Genomic DNA, 22,306 nt, shown 5'->3' on the forward strand with positions numbered 1-22,306 from the left:
TACAGTGAAAGTGAAGACAGCGGAGTAAAATTGTATCCAAAACATAGTCATTCCTTTACATTTGACAGCTATTTCCACACATTCTTTGTCTAGCTTCCTCTGAAATAGCAAAGCACTGGAATGTATAGGTGCGCACAATGACTTAAATGTATATACCTAAGTCAGTGTGAAAATGGTCTGTTTCCTTACCAGATGCAGTATGTTGAAATTTCAAGGTCAGCTTGGTTTTTTATGTCAAAGAATCATTTCAGTTAGAAGAGAGCCTCAGGATCATGTCTTCTTTATTCTTTATTCTCTAAGTTTTCTGAGGCAGGCGGGTTTTCCATATTAAAATACAACAGAAATCTCTGGTAGTTATGAGGTTTTAAATTTATAGGGTTTTTACGTCTTTTAAGATAATCCTTTCAGAGCTCACCTCAATAGTGGATTTGATAAAGTTGATTTAAAAATATATATATTTATATATAGTGAACCCTTTGTTTTTGTCCCTCAGCCTTTCTTAGAAATGATTCTCAGTTTCTGGTGGGAGGGAGAAAGATGTTAGGACATTTGTAAAACTAAGATTAGAAACTGTTTATATAATCCATCTGACCATGCTGTGTATCTGCACTGTTCTTCCTGCGCAGACCTGTCAATCAAAATGCACTTTTAGTGGCTTTTGCCATAGGTGTGCTGGCTGTGCCCAAGGCTGTAGGTGTAGCTGAAGTCTTCATGCCTGTGAGAGGCAGGCTTCACTCCATGTCTAGACAGTTCAAGGACGCTAAGCTTCAGTATTGCACCCTGTGCTGATGGCAGGAAATGATCCAAGTAGAAAGTATGTGAAAAGTTGACTTAGGAGAAATGGCTAAGCTGCAGTTTGGGTTTGTTTTCTTAGGGCAAATAGTAGGAGAAGCTGTAAAATTCAACGGACATCAGACTGCATCATTCTCTACATAATGTTCAACCTTTACGTACTCTGGAGTTTGAGAGCTAAAGGGAAACATTTTGGGGGGCTTCTATAAGGCCAGGCTGGACGGGGCTCTGAGCGACCTGATCAAGTTGCAGATGTCCCTGCTCGTTGCAGGGAGTTTGGACTAGATGACCTTTGAAGGTCCCTTCCAAGCCAAACTATTCTATGATTCTATAAACCTGGCGGCTTAAAATACTTCGGAGAGAGAGGAAAGCTGCCATGTCATCCCAAACTACCTGTGTTTTCTCAACTATAGAAAGTAAATGGTGCCAAGTTCAACATAGTTATATGCTACAACAGTGTTCAGGTATTTCAATTAAATCATGCACAATGTTAGTTCATGGCATAATCAAGTTTTAGAGTGTGATGCCTTTTAAAGCACTGATCAGTGAGCTTCTGCTTTACAATTGCTAAAAGAGATACCACAGCTTGATTGTAGGACTAACAGAAAGAGTTTGAAATGCTTTTTATTGGAAAACATTGGCAAAATGTGAAGTCTCTGTGGGGATATATTTCAGTGAAGTTTTTTTTCCAAAAAGGCCAACTGAATTAAAAAAAAAAATCTTTAGAAGCTAATTTCATTTTCCTTAAATTTCAGGAAGCAAAACTAGGAGCGAAAGACTTGAATTTTCTCAAAATAGGATGTAAAACATAGTGGTTTCATCAGAAACATTGAAACTGTCTTTGCTCTGTTTACAAATGACTGAGATTTGCTTATAATAAAAATTCAGAGATCTTGAATAGAAAAGCACTTTCTTACTGCAGGATTTCACATTTTTCTTGTGGAAACAGCATGATATTTGTAATTTAATGAGAACAAGGGAAACACAGGTTTTGATCATTTTATAATTGAATGTAGCTTGTCAGCTGAGTCAGTTTCACAGCTTTGTTGATAGGTGCTCTTCATCTATTGCCTATTGTCACTGATTTATTACTTCAGGGAAAGTCATGTACATTCTGTACATGTTGCAGTTTTTAATTCTATGCCAGTAGAAACACAACTGAAAGATAAGTGGTCAAGGAGCAAATGTTGCACAGATGTTGACAGCGGAGGCCATGCAAATTTCTTGATTTTCGTAAACACATCTGCTCCCTATGCTCAGGAGTATCCGAGCACACAAAAAAAAGCAAGCATCACAGATGTTCTTAAAATGTTGATGTTCTTTTAGGGTATGTTACATTGTAGATTTTTTCATTTTAAAAGCGGTGTTGGCTTCCTCATCTTTATGAAGACACAAGACCCACATGCCTATGTCTTAGCTGGGCAGCTTTGCTCTTAAGTCCCCCATTGGGTTTGTACTTCTCAACCAGCATGGCTTTTGTAAGGTCTTTCCCTTCTTCAGAGGCAGCTGGTTGCCCTCCTGGGTCTTGCAAGGACCCTCCAAACCCAGTTATGGCTTTAATTTCCAGAAAAGGTGGGCAAAGGGGCTGCAGATGGGAAGACTGGATGCCAGATGGGAATCCTTCACTGCGTGTGTGTGTGGCACAAGGCCTTCTCATAGAGGGGAAGGTTTTCCATCAATTCTATTCCAATATAAAGTGGGAGATCTGGTATGTGGTATTTCAGAAAAGAATCCCCATGATCTTTGCTCTCTCTAACTGTTGATTTTAAAACTTGAAGATTGGCATTGCTTTCCTAGATCCCCATGAAGTCATCCAAATAGAATTGCTTTGAGTTTGAAATGCAAATTTGTGTCATTTCCATGGGCATCAGCAGGATCTAACTTGCATTGGTAGTTCAGCACTTGGGTATTTTTGTCCAAAACTGTGTTTTCTCTAAAGTCACTTTATGCTCTAATCTGGCAGTTTATGTGATTCAGTCAGGTAAGGGAAAAAAAAGCTCAGTGCAATTTTTAACAAGCTTGAAGGAAGTTAAAAGGTTGAAGGAAGGTTGAATTGGCAGCAAACATTTTATGGTGCTGTCACCTGGCTATATTGCAGCTCTCTATGTATCGGTTATTTGTTAGTCAAATAATTCAGAATGACAGTGTGACATAGCTTCCAGCCTTTCTTTCTACTATCCCCCAAGCTGGTGAGGTGAATTAAAGTAGCTCATGTTAAATATAGTGACCAGCAGTTGTCCTCCAGTAATCCTCCAGTCATCCATCCAGTAATCAGATGTTGTATTTCCACAGAAAAGCAATTAGGCTTGACTTTATTGTGTAAACTGGAAACAAAGTATTTTAAGGCACTATAAGTCGGTAACTTCCTGCAGCATTTTGCTCTAAATATCTAAGGAGGGAATGTTCTGCCTTCCAGCATGTTTTTCCAGAGCCTGAGGCAGCCTTTACTGGTAAGTCTTCAAAAAAGATTTGTGTAAAAAGGCACTGAATATCATGTCTTACATTATTTTTCTGAAAAATAATACTGGCCTCATTTGAGGAAATGTTAGCTTGAGCTTCTTGCAGATGTTGCTGAGGTACAAGTGACCGTAGCTGTAGTTTACCACTTAGACACAATCACTTAGATCTTATATAAATCATTTAGATGATTTTTTTTTCCCTCCCTTTTTAGTGATTTTTGCCTTTCTTTGCTAGCTGAGGTACATCTTTTGTTGTTAAAAAAAAATTAAAGCAGATGCATTGTATTAAGTTTTCTTTAGTCTTTTTGAGGATCCTGGAGTAACTCCACAGATACCCCGCGTTATAGTGCAACACACTTCTGACTCCATCATTTACTGAGGGACACTCGTATTTGACAGTATTAGTTACACTTTTTCCATCTCAGATCTATAAAAAGCTAATGCTGGCATACTGATTATAGAATTGTTTCTGGTATGGTTATACAGATTTACAATTTGTAGTTAAGGAAGCCAACTAATGCTGTCAATGACTGAAACTTAAGAGGAGGGAGGGGAGTGAAGTGATAACCAGAAAAAAGCCAGGGCAGTATGGAGATCTGAACTTTTTTTAGTAGAACACACTATAATATCTATCTCAGAACTAGCTGCAAAACTTTGAGAGAAAACAGTAGGGGAAACATTTAGCATATGGTAAAATTACTAAAAAGTAAATATGAAATGGATGTAACATCAAAAAATATAGAGTCCAGTGTCTTCCAAGTTTTTGTTTCAGATCAGGGAGTGGAGCATCTCCCATATGAGGAAAGGCTGAGGGAGCTGAGTCTCTTCAGTTTGGAGAAGAGGAGACTGAGGGGTGACCTCATTAATGTTTATAAATATATGAAGGGTGAGTGTCATGAGGTTGTCACTTCTCAGTGACAACCAATGATAATACATAGGGCAATGGATAAAAACTGGAACACAAGAGGTTCCACTTAAATTTGAGAAGAAACTACTTCTCAGTGAGGGTAACAGACACTGGACCAGGCTGCCCAGGGAGGTTGTGGAGTCTCCTACTCTGGAGACATTCAAATCCTGCCTGGACACCTTCCTGTGTAACCTCATCTGGGTGTTCCTGCTCCGGCAGGGGGATTGGACTGGATGATCTTTTGAGGTCTCTTCCAATCCCTGTGATCTGTTCGGATAAGTCATTGAAAAGTTTGGGGTGTTTTGAGTGATTTTTATACTGCTCTGTATCCCACCGTCAAAATTCAATTATTCATTTTCAGATTGGGAATAATGTATTTTTAATGAAGACATATAATAGCCCAAGACTTTTTTTAATCTTCTCTTGTTAACCTGATTTCCAATGCACTACTCCTTACCTCTGCTATACTGTATTTTGTCAGATTGTTAAATGTTTCTACTTTACAAGCAGTTACTTAATTGGAGACATCTTCTTAAATTCTGTCAACTGACCACTCAGAAGCTCTGCATATGCTGCCGCTTTGAAAGCTAAACACAACATGATGACTGGCAGGTTTTGTCTGCCTTGGGAAAATACTACCTATAGACTGAGGTAACTGAGCTTGAGATATTCTGTAATGGCAGTCAAAGAAGTATTGGCTTAAGTTAAGATCAAATCTTCTTAAGGGATGGGTTTATGCCGGTAATGTTACACTCGTAAATCCATGGTATGAAACAGTTTTCATGCTCATGTTGCCATATTTTGTTATAAAACATGGCATATTGGTTTTGGAACTCCAATTTCTTTGTCCTGTTTTTCCCTTAGATTATACAAAGCACATTTCAAGATATTTATAGTCCTTTTTTGTTTTAAATATCGCAGAGCAGCCTGCTCTTAATGGTTTCAGGACATGTACCAACCCCTAGCTAATATTACTTTTTCTAGAGAATTGGTCTTTCTGTTCATGCTCATCCACATCCTCTGCACATTATCTGTTGTGTCCTTTTTTGCTCAGTTCATAATTTGTTGACTCATTGGTTATGTTAGTGAAAGATACTGTCCTGCTCTTTCAAAAAACTGCTGTCTACAAAGCTTCCTGGCACACTTACCACTTTTAGCTGGATTAAGAGAATTGTCAGTGGTACATTGTACCTAAATTTGTCCAGCTAATGAGAAACTGGAAAGAACACGGGACTTGAAACTGTATTATTGGCTTTAACTGAAAATCACAGAGGCGCTTCATTGTCGTGTCTCCACTTGTGCTTGGAAAAATAATTCCTGGAACTGCTCTTAATTGTTGTTCTGGGAACCTGGACTGTGTAAGTCAGTTAGAAATGAAACTGCTAGAAAGCATGATGTGGTGCTGTGACAATCTGTTTGCTCGTTACTGTGGTAATTACATGAATAAATTCTCTTTACTGATGTAGACATTTTGTGACCCAAAAATTCTTCTGAAGAAAGTGCTTCTGTGCTGTTTTGCTCCTGAGTTTAATAAGTTTTACGTATGGAAATAACTATAGAAATGATATTGTTAATACTGTGATGTCTGTTAATGTAATTGTACATATAGCATCTCTACCTCCTCTACTGAAAAAGTCTTCACTCTCCGAAGTGTTTTCACAGTTTAAGGCTGTTGATAACCACTCTCAGCCTCAAGATTTTTGACAGGACATCTTGTTGCTGGTTGATACACTAGCATTTCTGACAGTCAAATAGTTCACATCGGGTGGGTTTTAGTTTATATATTGTAAACACTTTCTTGTGCAGAGATGGAGTAAACTGGTCTTGGTTCACTTTGAGACCTTTGGCTTTTGCCTGGAGATCTGGAGAAGGAGCGTTTGTGCAAGAATTAGAGATACTGAAGCCTGGTTACCCCAGGGGAGCGAGGCAATAAACATGCTGATTACTTCAGATAGAGATTGTTTCTATAGCACCACTGTCAGTGCAGACCACGGACCATCTGGAAGAGGCTCGTAGCAATTGCTTTAGGGGGTGGAAAACGTGGAGGATGGGCCTACAATGCTATTTTCTTGGATAACATTCAACAAAAAATACATAGTAAGGATTAATGTGTTCTGTAGTGCTTTGCGAACCTATATGTGCCGTTGTCTTTTGAAGAAAAGTGAATTTTTCACATTCATGTTTTGTAGCAGTTATTTCCACAGCTGAACATGGGCTGTACAAAATACTAGTTGGTTTTGGCTTTCAGTCTTGTTGCCAGATAATTTAGTTTGGTGACTCTGATAATCCAATGGCTACTATTCTGTCCCAATTATAATTCTGTTTTATTAGTTTGTTGATAATTCTTTAAGCTTTGACTTTTGACCTTGGAGTTTTCAGAATTAGTCACTAACTCCATATATTTGTAAATAATGATAACATTAGAGCCCTTTTGAAAATGTAAAGTTAAGGTCGTTTTTCCCCGTTCATTATTTTTGCTTTTATCATCATTGACTATTATAGGTATTTTATTATCACTCATTGAAAGTCATGAGATCTCTCCACAGTGAGTTTATTTTTCCTAAAACTGGATAATTTTATGCTTCTAGAAGCCTTCTCTTCCCTGCCCTTGACACATTTCCCTGTTGTTTGGGAATGTTAAATAGCAGCAATCTCAGCAGAGAGCACGAGACCTCACTGATAAAATTGAGCATTTATTCATACTTTCAATATCTGTTGTTTAGCCAGTAGCTGCGTTCCCATCTGCCCTGTGGCAGCATTTTCTTTAAAGAGCCTTACCTGCAGTAGCCTGTCAGAGCCTCTGAGCTGAAGATCTGGAGATCTTCTGCAGGACCACCCGATTCCAAGATGCGTGACCACTTTAGAGGAGAAACCTGGGAATTTGAGGGGCATGACTTCCCTTTCTCTGCCCTGGTACTGCCACGGAAAGATTTTTGTCTTGTCATCATTTCTGTCCCTTTGTGTGACAAAACACAAACACTTGTGTTGCCATAAGGTGAAAGGGGTAGGGGAGCTGCTCTGAATGTAAAACTAAGGCCTCCCCTGACAAATGTGTTTACATAAAGCAGCAAAAACCCCTGAAACTAAATAAAACCACCACCAACAAAATGCTGGTTCCTTGGACCAGATCTCCAAGTCTGCTGACACAAGAGGGATTGGGGATGATGAGGAGGAAGACGCAGAAAGATGAAGTGCCTTTTGGTGCAAAACCGGCTTGTACTAGCTTAGAGAATTTATGTAGTTAGGGCTTTAATGTGCTGAATATTAACTTGTTAGTTACTCAGCAAGCCTTTCTTTTTCTTTATAAAAAGCGCTGTAAAGCGTGTGAGTCTTGAGCAGAAAAACTGCTGAAGGAAGTGGTACAAGAGCCTACTGCAAACCACATAGTGGCAGTCTCACCAGGCTCATCCAGAGTAGTTTAAACAAAATAGTTGATTAAAAATATAATTGTGCATGTAGACTGTCTTTTAAAACTCCTTTCAAAGCCATTTCTAAAAAGTTAGTCTCACAGGTTTGGCAAATAGGAGCAGTCCTGATGACCACAGTCCATTTTTCTCTTCAATATTCAACTGGTGATTGGTTTGCAGAGCTACAAAGCAATAGCTGTGTCAGTAGTTTCCCTGTTTGCAGAGAGTTATCAGTCTGTGTAATATTTTTGAACATTCTGATAGTTAACACAGGAAGTCAATCATCTTCATGGTTAAAATTTAAAAACCAGAGGGATAAAAATGAGATTGCTGAAATCCCTGAGTTGTCTTTAAATTTGTTTCACTTTTTAATTTAGCTTGACTCTACTATTTTTAAAAGCAGCTATCACCCCAAATACCTAATCATGTCTGTCAACTGTTTGTCTTGATGTGATATACTTGAGATTTTTGTCTCTCTCCACACCTTCCCATAACTTCTGGGAAAGACGTATATGTGGTGGGCCTCTCCGAAGTTTGATGGCTGTTTTCACATGCACCTTTCTCCATTGCTAGGAAGGATACCTTGATGATGCTTTTATATCTGGTAGTGAAGTAGCCCCTTGAACCTTTGCTGAGAGACCCTGTAAAACATAGAGAATTGGTTAATGTAACCATCTGGTGAAGCGCAATTTTTGGAGTGGAGGGGCTGAAATTTGTGGTATTCATTGTTCTAAAATAATGTCTGAATTCTACCAAGACTTGCCAGGCCTCTCCAGAGGCTTTTGAGGAAGAGAGTATCGCAAAACTGTAAAGAGAATTGTTTTGCAGCATCATTTAAAGCAACATGAGTTTAAGATGCATATCCAGGCCTTGGTGACCTGTCTTTTCTTCTCTGACTGGAGAGACTTGAACTCCATTTTCACTAGGCCTTTGAACAGCTTTTGGTAGGAAATCTTAATTTTATAAGAAACTGGAACATGAGAGAACTGAACTTGAATACTCCTAACAGGCTTGAGGCTTGGGCACTTGCTTTCAGGTCAGCTGCTTGTGTGCTTTGCATCAAGGACTTCAAATAATCACAGTTTTCATGATTTGTATGTGTATCAGTGCGTGCTTTCCACTTCCTCTGTGGTTTATGACTTTCTAAGCCACTTTTATATGGAGGAAAAGCCCCTCAAAATATCGCTTTCGAATGACCAGAACTAATTAACAGTCACTGTTTTCTTTTCTGCTTTTTTACCCTCTGTGTACTACACACTTAGATAAAAGGAGATCCTCAGAAAGCTTGATGACAGTATTACTTGATTTTTAAATGCTGGATATCAGTAAGGGAGGAATAGGACTTGTATTAAATACACATGTGCTCTAAGGGCTTAAAAGCAGTTCTGGCAGTATTCTTACATGAATTAAACTGTTAACATTGCAGTTGTTAGTGTTTCTATTTTTAGATTTTGTGACTACAACCACTAATAGGATCATAATTTGTATAACCCGACTCATATGTATGAAGTTAAAACACAGTCCTTAATCTTACTGTGTTTTTCATGTTAAATACTATTTAAATTTAGACTGTGAAGTGTATTTTATTTTGGTATGTTTAAATTATTTCAGAATTCTGAATGCTAATTGTCATGTGCAGCTTCTGAAAATACAGTTGCAAGCGAAAGTCAACTTTCTGGCTGCTCATTTCTGTCATGGGAAAGAGGAGTGGAAATCATTCTGATACAGTCCTTGCACTTCCATTCCAAAGATGTTGATTCTAAATCAGCTTTGCTTTGCCTTGCAAAATCACAGAGACCTTTTAGCATATTATGAAGAAAAACATTTCTTAATGTTCTATATTTTATTAACTGATGCAATAATCTGTGGTTGTGTTGATAATGCATTTAAAAACCAAACCACCACCACGCACTCCCATGGGTTTAGCTAGGCATTGAGATAAATGCTAGTTTAGTGATAAGTGTTGCATTAACATGATGGAGGGGGAGGAGAGAGAGAAGAAAAAAACAACCAACTGAAAACACACCTGAAAATTGATCAGGAAATTTTGTAAAGGATGGAATCATAAAGCAATAAGAAATAAAGACAAAAGCAGTTTTCAACTGCTGACTAGTACTGCTGGGAGTAAAGCTGCTCAGGGGCTTCTCTGTACTCAGTGGAGGACACCCAAACCCCAGGGAAGCTGTTGTCCGTATTTAAGGATTTAGGTCCTTTGTTTAATCTTTTCATTGAAACCAAAGTCCAGTTAAACATGTTGTTGGAACAGAGCTGATGTAAAGATCAGGGAGCTGGGGAGCACCTGTGTGTCCTGTAGTTTCATCATAGCCAAATACAGATTAGCCAACGAGAAGTTCAGCTGGTTTTGTCCATAAAAGGAGTTTTCAGATTGGGGAAAAAAATCACTGCAAGTGATTGTGCTGCAGGTATTGCTGCATCCTGCAGAGACTTGCTTAACAAAGCCCCGCTCAACGCCCAGAGCTCAGTGTAGCAGAGCCCTGGCAGTGTGAGAGGAGACTGAGTCAGTTTTAAGTATTGTTCTTCATTCTGATGCCAATGGCTGTTTGGCCCTGAGAAATTCCAGCCTTAACTGCTTTCTCCCTTTTCACGCTAATAAAAAGGGGCTTCTCTAACTGTCACAGGGGACTCTCAGATGAAAGGCAGCACTTCACTTAATTAGTAAAATTTATCCTGTGGCTGCATCTAGTAACATCACTTACTGAGCATTAAAGTAAAAACTGTGCAAAACTCCTGTCATGTGAAAGAAATGCATTGGTGCTGACCCGTTGAACTGAAGTGCTGCTTAAAAGCTTTAAAAAGCAATATAAAATTTGTGATAGTGTGAATAATGTCACTTTAGAAACAAGTTACAGATAAACATTCCTTTTTGATAAAGCTGGGCTGGGGTTAAAGTTCTTTTGTGACTAATACTTAGAGGATCGGTAATTGTCTGGTTAATGACATTGTAATTTGTTCATTATAGTGAGGGGTAGATTATTGAATACCAAGTAGTGAGACTAAAGCTGAGCGGAGTTTGCCCAGATAAGCTTGAAAACTCCCTGCAAGCTACAGAATGCGCTTCGGATTCACTAAATAGAAGTCTTTTTTTGGTGTGTGTTCAAATATGAAGAAAGGAGGTAAGGCTGTAATTAAAGCCATCCGTTTTGCAAGGTGGGGAGTAGATGCACTTGAGAAAACTTGTCTCTGGTGTTGGCAGACTTGTTTTTTTGTGAGGCACCAGTCTCATCTGCGTAGCACCAACTTCTCCAGCTACCTGGCTGTGCATTTGGAAGGCCACCAGCAGGAGTGGTAGGAGCCCCTGGGGAATGAGCACAGAGCCCTTCATCGACAGTCATCTCAGCTGTAAGCTGGAAATTGTGATCAGCGGTAGAATTTCACCAGATCTGAAAATCAAATAACCTTTTCCTGCTCATGTAACGGCAGCTCTAATGAAGTTTCTGCGGTCAGGGGCAGGTAGCCTGACCACATTTTGCCCCAGGGTGTGGACTGAGTCGGTGCCTTCACACATCGCACCATTGCTGGTGCTGGCTGGTCTGCGCTGCTGGGGGCCCGCTGGGTGACAACACCTCCTTTATCTTGACACGTTTTTAACCACAGAGTCAATTAGTATTTGCAGGAGCCAGAAAAGGTTTATTGGTGTTGCTGCATGTTGCTACTCAATATCTGTAAGCAGAAGTTTCTACACAAATAATAACCTCTTGCTACTGTTGTTGATCTAACTGGGGGAAAGCAGTAAGTAGATTTCATGAATTCCTGTAGGGTGAAGTTTCACATGCCAATCAGCTGACTGAACAGGTTGTTGTCAGTACATGTGGGATATGTACTCTCTGTTTTCTTCTCTTTCCTGCTCTGCTCCCAACCTTCGTGGTGTTGCTGCCCTGGCTTTTCCTAATGTCTCTCCTGGCTTTGCTTGTTCTTGGCAGAGCTGGCTCAAATCTGGTTTTGCTTTTTTCTGTTAGCTTTCTGCTGGTTTAGAGCATTGAGTTGGCTTATGCAGAGACTGATTGTCAAGGCCACTGAGTAGAAGAGGAGTGGAAGTGATACAAATGTAGGCAGGTCCCTTCTACAGGCAGCAACCTGCTGTGACCCCTCACCTGATGTAATGAAATCCCACTCTGTGTAGTGAAAATGGGAGCAGGGTTGAGGGAGGACCTGGAACTGCAGGTGGCAAATAGTAACTTCAAAAATAGTAACTTTTGCTTTTGTTTCTTGATCTCTCATTCTCCTTTATCAACTGCTTTTCCTCCTACTGATGCTTCGTTGAAAACAAGGTTTTCTCTGTCATTAATAGCTAAAATGTGAGATGAATGAAGTGGGATTCACTCTGTCAGGGAATCAAGAGATGTTTCAGCAATGAATTAGTGACCGCCCTGGAAAAGGAACTTGTGTTCTTCAGAGCATAGTGAAACCCTGATGACAATAATAAAAAGGAAGAGGCCAAGTGGTCAGGAGAGTGAGAAATGGAGAAGGTTGTGTCCCTGCATTTTCAGCAAGGGCAGCACCGAAAGAAAAAAAGAGAGAAATGCTTGAACTCCTAAGTCCAGGAAAAGATGATGCAAACCAGCCCAAGAGCTGATCTTGTTGAGAAATGGAGAAATAGCCCTGTGGTTATGAGTCACTAACCGATGGTTGTTTTGTTACGGATGAAACAGCTCCAGTATTGCCAAAACTGTAATTAAAAAAATATACATTGTGAAAAATTGTAAATCTGAAGTCACTCTTGTTGCTCTAACTTTTTAGTTGATGCACGTCAGAATAAAAGTGGAGTTTTTGGACATAAGGCTAAATGAGGAAGGTCTTAATGCTAGTTTTAATTCTAGCAAATGTAGTCTACTGTAACTAGGCCTTTTTCTTACTGCCTTAGACAGGTGATGCAGCTTGCTTTACATGCACACTGTGCTCCTTTTTGTTATTGTAGCTACAGATTTGTCATCTGTGCCATCATATTTTAATGTTAGTAACATGCATATGTAGGATCAAACAGACCTTGGACAGTCAGATGATGCACTATGTACAAAGTGCTGAGCTGATTGATTTTACTGCTGTCTTTTGAGGGACCATTTGGAGGAAAATGCTGAATGTCTGGGTTTGCCCACTTCGTTTCCAGTCTTATCAACGCTGCTTTTTCCCCGAGAAGGCAGATATTTGCTAATAAGTTGTTCTCCTGTCGCTTCTGGAGCTCTGATGCTGCACTGTTGGAAGGCAAGGATGCTCAAGGATGAGTCTCCTGTTCAAAGAAAATAAAAACTCAGAAGCCAGCAACCCTGTGTTTTCAAAACTAATTATAAATATGGTACCAAAATATTTTCCCATGGAGTTTCACGTTTCAGCATAATTCTACTCTGTACATGACACACAAGTAGCAAAAACCTGAGATTTTGTTTCTGCAAGACTGCTCTTTATTACCAACGTCATCAGTAGGACTGATGTTGCTTCATCCAGAACCTCCATTCCACTTAGATTCTCGCTGCATCACCTCCTACCTCAGTCTTTTAGTAGGTTCCGATGTATTCCAGCTGCCTAAAGTACTGATAATTGACCTAAAATCAAAATGGGTTTTGGTTTTGGGCATGAGAGACTTCGTGTGAGTGACTAAAACTCTTGCCAGAGGGAGCTCTTGAACGTGATGTTGTTGAGGTCTGAATAATCCCCAGTGCAGTTAGATGAGTTATGACCATGTTTTGTATGTTATCATGTATAAGATACTGGGTAGATGTTGAAGCAGAAGTGGATTGACATTATATACAGCAGTAACTTTTAGTCACCAATTTGTTTTTTGGGTTGGTTGGGTTTTTTTTTGTTTTTCTGGAAATGTGGCATATGTATTTTCTTGTATTGTTTGCTCTTCTTTTCACAAATGGTTATTTAATAGGAAGTTAAGAGATTCTAAACTAGAACTATGGTTCAACTGTGGTTAGCCTATATCTAATGGACTGCTATTGAAACAGAAAAAGTGTTTGGTGTATTTCATAGTTAAATTTTGTCAGTTAAATAGTTAAAATTTATCTGGCAAAATGTGAGTGTTCTCAAGTATTTCGAAGTATTAATCTTCTGTTAAGGATCATATTCTGGGGCTTGTTTTTAGAGAAGTAATAACAAACTCCACCCAGCGTTGTTGTCTTTTCTCAGCAAAATGAACTTTCTGTCGTTTTTCTAGGGGTCGCCTGTGTTCGATCTTATCAAGCAGTCAAAAGAACGAGAAGGCCAAGCTGATCAGCCTGAGCCCACTGCCGCTCTCAACCTGCCTCTCCAACATAACCACACTGCAGCAGACCTGTAAGTGACATATGGGAGTAACTAGTTACAGTAGCAATTAATTTCTTCTAATGGGGGAAGAGAGAATAGTTCCTGCAAGTATTATTCATAGAAGTTTGTTCCTTTATCCTGTGATGTTAAGTGTTTAATACATGTTGAATCTCCAGCTATCTTTCTCCTGTGAGATCTCCTAAGAAGAAAGCATCTGGACCTCCTCCAAGTGCTACTTCTGCTCCAGATGCTCAGCCAGGTGTGAGCCCCCAAACACAGAGGCCGCAAAAATCTACCTCCCTCTCTCTGTTCTACAAAAAAGGTTTGTCGGTTCTGTACATGCTGAAATTGCAAAGTTATCTCTTGTTATTTATCCTTTTGGGGTTTTGGAGCTCAACATTTAAAATATTGTAATAGAATCTGTAGTAAACACTGTGCAAACCCTCAGCTGCCTCTGGAAGAAACACTAAAATGGTGCCAGCAGATTAATGCGTGTGCTCACACTGTGAGTTCGAACTGAAAACTTGTCTACTGATTGTAAGCATAATCATATGGGCTCAGATGGAAGGTTCTTCTATAATAGCGTCCTTTTTCTAGTAGTGACCATAAATAGATGTCATGGGAAGCTTGAGAACTGGCCAAGCATGTGCGCTTCTTTCCCTTGAATGCTTTCCCAAGCTTCTACTTTCTCCAGCTTGGGGGTTTTCCTGAGCATTTTGTAGTGTCTGCTTAGTAACTCTCAGCAGATTCATGTTCTAACTGCTTGTTCAGACTCTTTTTGAATCAGAGTAGACATAACAGGATCAGCACGGTTTGGCGTGGACTTCTGTGTGTCCAATGCCAGTTGTATGAAGAATCTTTTCCATTTATTTTGAATCTGGATTCTACCACCTTCCTTTGGTTTGTAGTTTTTGTAGTGGGAGATGGTGAACATACAATTGCTGTCCATCCTCCATTGTGTTTCTTTTATTTTTGTATACTCTTTTTTTATTAGAATTTCAGTTTATTTTTCTTCTCTCTTTCTGAAGTTTATCTACTGGCCTATCTTCGACTACACACTCTGTTCTTTCGGCTTCTTTCTGACCATCCTGACCTGGAACCCTTGATCTGGACCCTCTTCCAGCACACACTGCAAAATGAGTATGAACTTATGAGAGACAGGCACTTGGACCAGGTAACATTAACAAAAAATGTTTAAAAGTTTAAAAAGCTTTTCCTGAACAAAATGCTTCTTCCACATTCTTTAGCTGTTAGAAATTGTAATCTGAGGTTTTATTTCTTTATTGATCACTCAAAGGAGAAATTAATTTAGAGTACAATCTATCATCTCAGGTTTTTTTAAGTACTTGCAGTTATTATGGGATCTTCAACTACCACTTACAGCTGTTTTCACAATAATGAAGACATACCAAATTTTGTAGTAATTTTCTTGAGAAAATTCTTATTTTCTTTCAGAAGATGCGTTGCTGATGAAAGTTTTGTTACTCTGCCCTAAAACTGCAGCATGCAAAATGAGTTTAAGATGATACTATCAGCTCCAGTTACTTGATTGCCATGCAGAAATTGAGGGAACAGTACTTGGTGTATATTCTGGAAGTTCTTATGGAGTTGAGTTGCATGCTGGTTTACAGAGCACAACCAGTAGTGAAGCTCATCAACTGATTTATTAACCTGAAATGAAGCAGCTGAATTCATTTTCTGCATTTCCAGTTGTCTTGTCTTGTTTCTCTAATAGATCATGATGTGTTGCATGTATGGCATATGCAAAGTAAAGAATGTAGATCTCAGATTTAAAACAATAGTTTCAGCGTACAAGGAGCTTCCCAACACAAACCAAGAGGTATGGGAATTCTTTAATGTTACCTCTCCGTAAAAATGTTGTAAACTAATTGTTTCTCTCTGTTTGTCTAACACACTTGAACATACAAAGAAAACTTCTGCTTCATTGTATCTCCATTTTGTGGAGGAGAAAACTGGCTCCAATATGAAATGTCCCTTTAAACATCTCACACCAATACTTTGATAACTCTCCTCAGAAAACAAATGTCATTCTGCTTCTTTACTTAAAGATACTAAACAATGGGTGATTATAATATTTGGAGGCTTTATGAATGATTCAGATATACAGCTCCTAGGATTTTCAAAAGCAACCCAAGATCTTTTAAAAGTTACCCAAGTTTCTCTGGGTGTTCAGGGGGGTGAGCAGATAACTTCAGAAGCTTTCATAGAAATATGGTTAGATACCAGGGAGAGATGTACATTTATATATCAAACAGGTACATATATATTAAAGTTGCAGACTTAGTTCTAAGATTAAAAAGTTGCTTTCTTTGCGAGGGCCTTACTGCACTTAAATTTTTGCACAGAATGATAATTAAGTCAGTAGAAAATCAAACTAACAGTTACTGACCTATAGGCATCCTTTTATTAGCAGAATTTCTCATAGTGTATTTGTGCATCTTGGCTAAACTCCAGACTTATGTCTTCAAGACTAAAGCACAATTTTATCCATATCAGGTCAGTAATGGTTTTTTTTTAGCCTTGCAAGGCTTCCACAGTAGTGAAGCCTTTTTTTTTTGGCAATTGCATGTGTGAAAGTAAATGGGAGCATAAATTTGGAAAATGTTGTTCTAGTACTGATGAACTGATTTTGCACTAGGGGGCTCTGTCAGTTCTTTAAGTAGGTGCCACTACTGATGTTCATATATGTTTGGGACAAAAGAACAATTTAGAACAGTTCTAAATAGTAGGTACAATGACTTTTATACAACACCCATGCCATCTTAGCTCTTGTCTAACGCAGATTGTTTGAATGGCTTTGAGTTTGTCAGATGTAAAATTGTCCTTTTTTTTTAAACTGTGTATGGTTTTCTCACCCTATGTAGACTTTCAAACGTGTTCTTATCAGGGAAGAACAGTATGACTCCATTATAGTCTTCTACAACTTAGTGTTTATGCAGAATCTGAAGACAAACATTCTGCAGTATGCATCCAACAGGGTAAGCTGATAGTTGTGTTTAGTATTAATTTTTTAACAGAATAGGAATATATAGAGAATAAAACCTTGTGATTCATCTATTATTTTTATAGCCTCCCACTCTGTCACCTATTCCACACATTCCTCGCAGCCCGTACCAGTTTTCCAACTCTCCTCGCCGTGTCCCTGCTGGCAACAACATCTACATCTCACCCTTGAAGAGCCCCTACAAATTCTCCGATGGGTTTCAGTCACCCACAAAGATGACTCCAAGGTCCAGGTAGGCTGTTGACAAGCATTTCTTCGGCTAAATTAAAGGCATTTTGGGGATTTCAGTGGAAGCAAATTAGAAAAAGTGCACAATATTGTTTGTGAATAGTCTGTGGTGATTATATCTTTTCTGGTTAAAAGTTTGTCTCCTGTATTTGGACTCTTTATTCATCTTTGAGCGCTTTTCTGTTTCAATTGAGTCAGTATACTGAAGTTCGGTATTTTGGGGATGGTTTGTTTGGTTTAGAACTGTCACATCCAAAAGGGTTTTTCTGACCTAGTTGCCTAAATGTTGGCTTTGACTCTGGATTGCACTCCTGAAAAACAAAAATGAGCTTTGTAGACTTGTTTAAAGAGAAAATACTTCTGTGGAACAAAATGTTTTAGTTGACTGAGCAGAATGTTTCAACCTGTTGGTCACTAGTTCTTATCAGACAAAGATGACAGCAAATGTACAAGTGTCCAGTGGGTGTTTCCAAAGTAGGATCAAGTGAGTCCCATTGCACCTGACCCACTGTGTACAGAAGTTAAAATGTTATTGTATATTTTAGATTAGTAAAGTACAATGTGGGTTTGCACTGTTAATGTAGATAGAGGAAGAGACTTTGTGAATGTCTTATGCTAAACTGCAAATCAGCAGACACTTCTGTCGTTGTTAAATGCAGCTTAATCTTAAACACTTCTCTTCTTTTGGCAGAATTTTGGTGTCAATTGGCGAATCATTTGGGGTGAGTTTTAAATATTTTAATGTCTGGTCTTGAATGCATGTAACTTGTGGTGGAACAGGGATTGCCTGCGGACATCTGTGAAGCTGCCAGTGAGTTTCTCTAGTTTAACATAGTGTTTTATGGAACCTGTAAGCACAAAGATTACAGGGGTGTTCTGTTAACTCCTTTCAAATATCCAGACCTCACTTTTAAAATGTTTTGCGTTTTATTTTAGTTGCTTTGACAGAAGATAGAGTTCTTAAACTGCGGAGTGTTAGAACTCCTAATTTTTTAGTGGATAGTCTGACAAGTTTTAGTTTTGGGATTTATTGGTAATTCTTTCCCTATTGTCTTCTCATTTCAGGCTTCTGAAAAGTTTCAAAAAATAAACCAGATGGTGTGCAACAGTGAGGGTCAGCTAAAGCGCAGCGCAGAAGTCAGCGCTGCTCCCAAGCCGCTGAAGAGGCTGCGCTTCGATATAGAAGGGCAAGACGAAGCAGACGGAAGGTGAGAGATGGTTCTGGGCTTTTCAGTAATCTTACTTATATTTGGTTATCAGGGCCTTCCATCCTGACGTTTCCTGGCATCCCAGCTTCTATTAATTTGTGAACTTTAGTCAAAATACTAAATGAGAGATGGCACCATAATATTCTCAATTGGATGCTTTGATGTCAGAAGCAAGAATTTATCCAGTGCCCATACGTCCAGCATCCCAGTGTTAATGCTGAGTGCTGTTGTCTCATCAGTCTTTTAAAAAACAAACACCAATTTGACATATGAGAAATCAAGCAACTCTTGAGTTTAGTGTGGACAAAAGAGAGTTTGTGTCTTTGTAAGAGAAGGCAATAGCACTGAAATGAACTAACCTGGATTTAAAGTTAGGTTATGAGGAAAAAAATGGTTTTAACTTCTGCTTAATCATATGATTTCTGTCTGCAGCAAACACCTACCCCAGGAGTCCAAGTTCCAGCAAAAACTTGCAGAAATGAGTGAGTATTATCTTTTCATTAACTGCACAGCAGCGAGTGCCTGGAATAAAACAGTTTGTGCCTACTTAGATAAAAAAACATCGCTCGACACTGATGTCATTTTGGTAACTTGCTTAGTTTTTTATCCTTGTTCCATTTAATGTTGAAAATGTGGATTATAAAATGGAAATTCTCAAAAGCCTTTTTGAGGCTACTAAGTGGCACAGCAGCATAGATGTCAAATAAGAAAATTAGCATGACAAATTCTTCTTAAACACTAGAAATCTTGAAATGGAATTAAATGCTTGCCAGGGCTTTTTGTTTGTTCCAGTGACAGACACTTGCAAGTAGAAATTTCTGGTAATTGCAGCAGCATTTAGTTGACCAGAACACCTTTTTAGGTGATTATAATATAGTAAAGGAAAATTATAGACACAGGAAAATTGTATGGTAATTTTGCATGTTGCGTTGCTGTCTTTTATACTAAAATGCCTGAAACTGCTGCCGCTTCTACCATGGATCAGCATTCCTTTCAGATTTTATGGGATTGCTTTTCTGGTTTTCAAATAAAATTGCAATCTAGCTCATAAAAAGCAAAACGTCTTAGTCTCCCCACATGAGAGTTTGTATTTTCCACTCCTGAGAAGGAACACGCTTGGTCTGACCAGGCAACTCCCACTCTCTGGTGGAATCTGAGCTCTGTGGCTGAGTGGCTTTGCCTGTTAAAAGTTCTTACCTAGCAAGTCTTGGTTTCATCAAGCCAGGGATGAGCAGGGACCCAGGCACCTCTCGTTTATTTTAAGGTAGGGGAGACATTCCAGTGTTTACTTGTGGCAGAGCTAAAGAAGGGATGTTCCACTTCACATCCAGTGGTTTTGTGTGTCCCTGGGGGGAAAAGGTGTTTCCCCCATGGGCTGCAGGGGCTGCTTGGCCCTCGGTATCTGCCTGGCAACAGGATGAGATCCATGCCTGATGTCCATCCACCCGCCTCCGGGATGAACACGGACAACACGCAGAAACCAGGAGAACTTCAGTGCACGGGCGGAAGGAATTTAAGAAGCGTGACATTGAGCAGGAATTGCTGAAGCAGCGCAGAATTACTTTTAAAATGTGGGATTTTATTTAGAATGGTGTAATTCAATTCCTTGTGTCATTACCAATTTTTACAAGAAATAATCACATCCAGAGTTATTCTGAAGAAAATATTTAATTCCATTCCTTTATTTTTTTTTTAAGCATCTACTCGAACAAGAATGCAAAAGCAGAAGCTGAATGATGGAAATGATACCTCAGCCAGTGAAGAAAAGTGAGATTCTTCTCAGGACCAGGGGCTGCACCGAAGGCCCCCTTAGATAGTTTCTGTTCTACAGCCTTCATTAAGTGAGTTGCTTTTTTAGTTGCTTTTTATTCCGAGCTGCTAGTTGAAAGCATTTGGACTTTTAAGATTTTTTTTAAATGTTTTTCATGTAACTTTGCCTTATGGTGTAGCTTGTATACAACGTAAGCCACTGAATTTAATTTATATATTTTTTTGAGGATTTTAAAAACAGACTTGGAAGGTGTTTTAGTTTCCTATTGCAACATTACTGATTTAAGGCAATTCGGTCTACTTGGATTGAAGTTTTCTGTCTGAAGACAAAATGTTAGCTAGAATGATTTGAAATGCACTAATTTTGTTTCTTAGGTTTCATTTTTAGATTTTTGTTACTTGTGAATTTTGAAAACGAGGGGCCAGATACTGCGGAGATTTCTCTCTATGTATATAATTAGCGCATCAAATTCCCATTAACTTAAACTGCACAGCGGTCACAGACCCCGCAGCATCAGGGCCTCCCATGAGAAGTACAACCTGAATTGGAGGTGAACTCGTTCTGTAGCTGTACTACTGAAACCAGTACTTTGTGTTTTGTAGCTTTCCTTCCTCTGCGCCCTCCCCGGTGTAATTTCCGAGGGCAGTTACTGTCCATCAGTGTGAGTTCCATAGAAAATGAATCTCAGATGGGTTTCTCCCAGAATCCCACAAAGAATCTTCCCGGAAGCCGAAGCTTCTTCCCATAGGCAGAGTACTTGATGTGCACTTTCTTTTCGTGGAAAATACCAATTATTTAAAACAAAAACCCATAAAACCAAACAAAAAACTACACACATGAAGAAAAAAGAACCCCCGACTTAAGCCTCACCTGGTACGCATAAGATTTCCAAATTCTAATGATGTAGAATGTTCTTGATTTCTTCAAATTTTCAACTAACTGTGGCCAAGCCAAAGAGCTTGACAAAGAGGCACCAAATGTGTTCCCTGGAGCGGAAAGCTGCGCGGCTGCACTCGGGTTCTGCGGCCAAACTGGACGAGCCCATGTTGGGAAAATCAGTCTGTCTTGTTTTACTGAAAGGGCAGAGTTTAACAGGCAACGTGTGAACTCTTGCAACCAGCAATAAAATAAAAAAGGAATTAAATATTAAAAAAAAACCAACCCAAATCAACCCAAGAGTTTTTTCATCTTATGTGTTTGTAAGTTACTGATTGAGCTACTGGAATTTTTCTTGCAATGGCAAAGCGTTTTCAAAACAGCCAGTTAAGGAAAGCACATGTTTTACTTCCAGTGGATTGAAGTAGAAATAAATAATTGAAGTCTTGCTTTAAAAGTACCCATTTTTATGCAATTGAGCTTTTGCAGCTACTTAAATTAAAACAGTGATAAGTAGAAAAGCCTGCTATCCATTACAGAAAAGTTTTAAACCAGTGTCTTCCCCGGGTAGCTTTTTTTGGAGATCATTTAGGTGATCCTAGAATACTCACAGTAGCACATTTTAACCATCAGTTCTTGTGTTGAGCAGAAGCTAATCCCAGCGCTACTAAAAATTCTATGAGCAGCACAATGAATTTTAAAATAAAATGGAGTTATTTTTTTAAGTCTCAATGTGGCTTCAGCTTTCTTCCTGAAAAATGTACAGAAGTGTTAAGAGTACCTGGTGTTTATTTTCTCACTTTCTGCAGTTTTACAGACAGAATCTATGTTAATGTTGGGGTACACCGGCTGTAAGCGCTGTCACAGCAGTTGAGGTTCTTCCACGATCCTTTGGCCAGAGGGTGGTATTACAGAGTCCAGTACCTGAACAAATGTATTATTTCTTTACTGTGACAATGTATTTTTTTGTTCAAACAGACTGAAGGCTTTTACATCAAATGTATGATAATATTTTATACAACTAATCAGTTTCTCTCCTTTCAAGGCAAATAAAATAGCTTTTAAAAGATTTATAGTCGGTAATTTTCTTTGATTAGATGAGCAGGTGGCTTCATATGGTAACGGTGTCCTCCTGTATCACAATCCTGCAGCTGGTGTAAGCAGAGGTGACTCAGTCTCCAGCGATTCCCTCTTGGCACAGAGGTACAAATGGTTGCGCTGTTGGGCTTGTGTTTACTTTCAGAAGTTTCCATAGGAGGTTCTGGGCATGTGGTTCTCACCAGAGCTTTAGTTGGAGGGTCACCATTGGTACCACCTGTGGCAGGGGCAGGTCCATACAGAATCACAGAGTCGACTGGGTTGGAAAAGA

General features: G+C 39.1%; 1 protein-coding gene across 3 annotated transcripts in view; it reads left to right on the forward strand.

Annotated features, from left to right (window-relative positions):
* The window catches only part of RB1 (RB transcriptional corepressor 1), an 81,622-nt gene extending 59,624 nt beyond the window's left edge, over positions 1-21,998 (forward strand). The window contains exons 18-28 of one of the 3 annotated variants that reach the window (XR_013922015.1): positions 13,741-13,859; positions 14,006-14,151; positions 14,858-15,003; positions 15,565-15,669; positions 16,715-16,828; positions 16,920-17,086; positions 17,774-17,804; positions 18,148-18,290; positions 18,723-18,772; positions 19,988-20,131; positions 20,647-21,998. Coding sequence is in view for 1 of the 3 variants with exons in the window: in XM_080342542.1 (XP_080198668.1) it covers positions 13,741-13,859; positions 14,006-14,151; positions 14,858-15,003; positions 15,565-15,669; positions 16,715-16,828; positions 16,920-17,086; positions 17,774-17,804; positions 18,148-18,290; positions 18,723-18,772; positions 19,988-20,061 (1,095 nt within the window). In the remaining 2 variants the exon portion in view is untranslated. Of the gene's footprint in view, positions 1-13,740; positions 13,860-14,005; positions 14,152-14,857; positions 15,004-15,564; positions 15,670-16,714; positions 16,829-16,919; positions 17,087-17,773; positions 17,805-18,147; positions 18,291-18,722; positions 18,773-19,987 lie in introns of all 3 variants that reach the window. The other 2 variants (XR_013922016.1, XM_080342542.1) reach the window with 2 other exon arrangements.
* Positions 21,999-22,306: the final 308 nt, after the last annotated feature.

Source organism: Nesoenas mayeri (assembly GCF_963082525.1).
Source record: "Nesoenas mayeri genome assembly, chromosome: 1".
Taxonomy (NCBI): Eukaryota; Metazoa; Chordata; class Aves; order Columbiformes; family Columbidae; genus Nesoenas; species Nesoenas mayeri.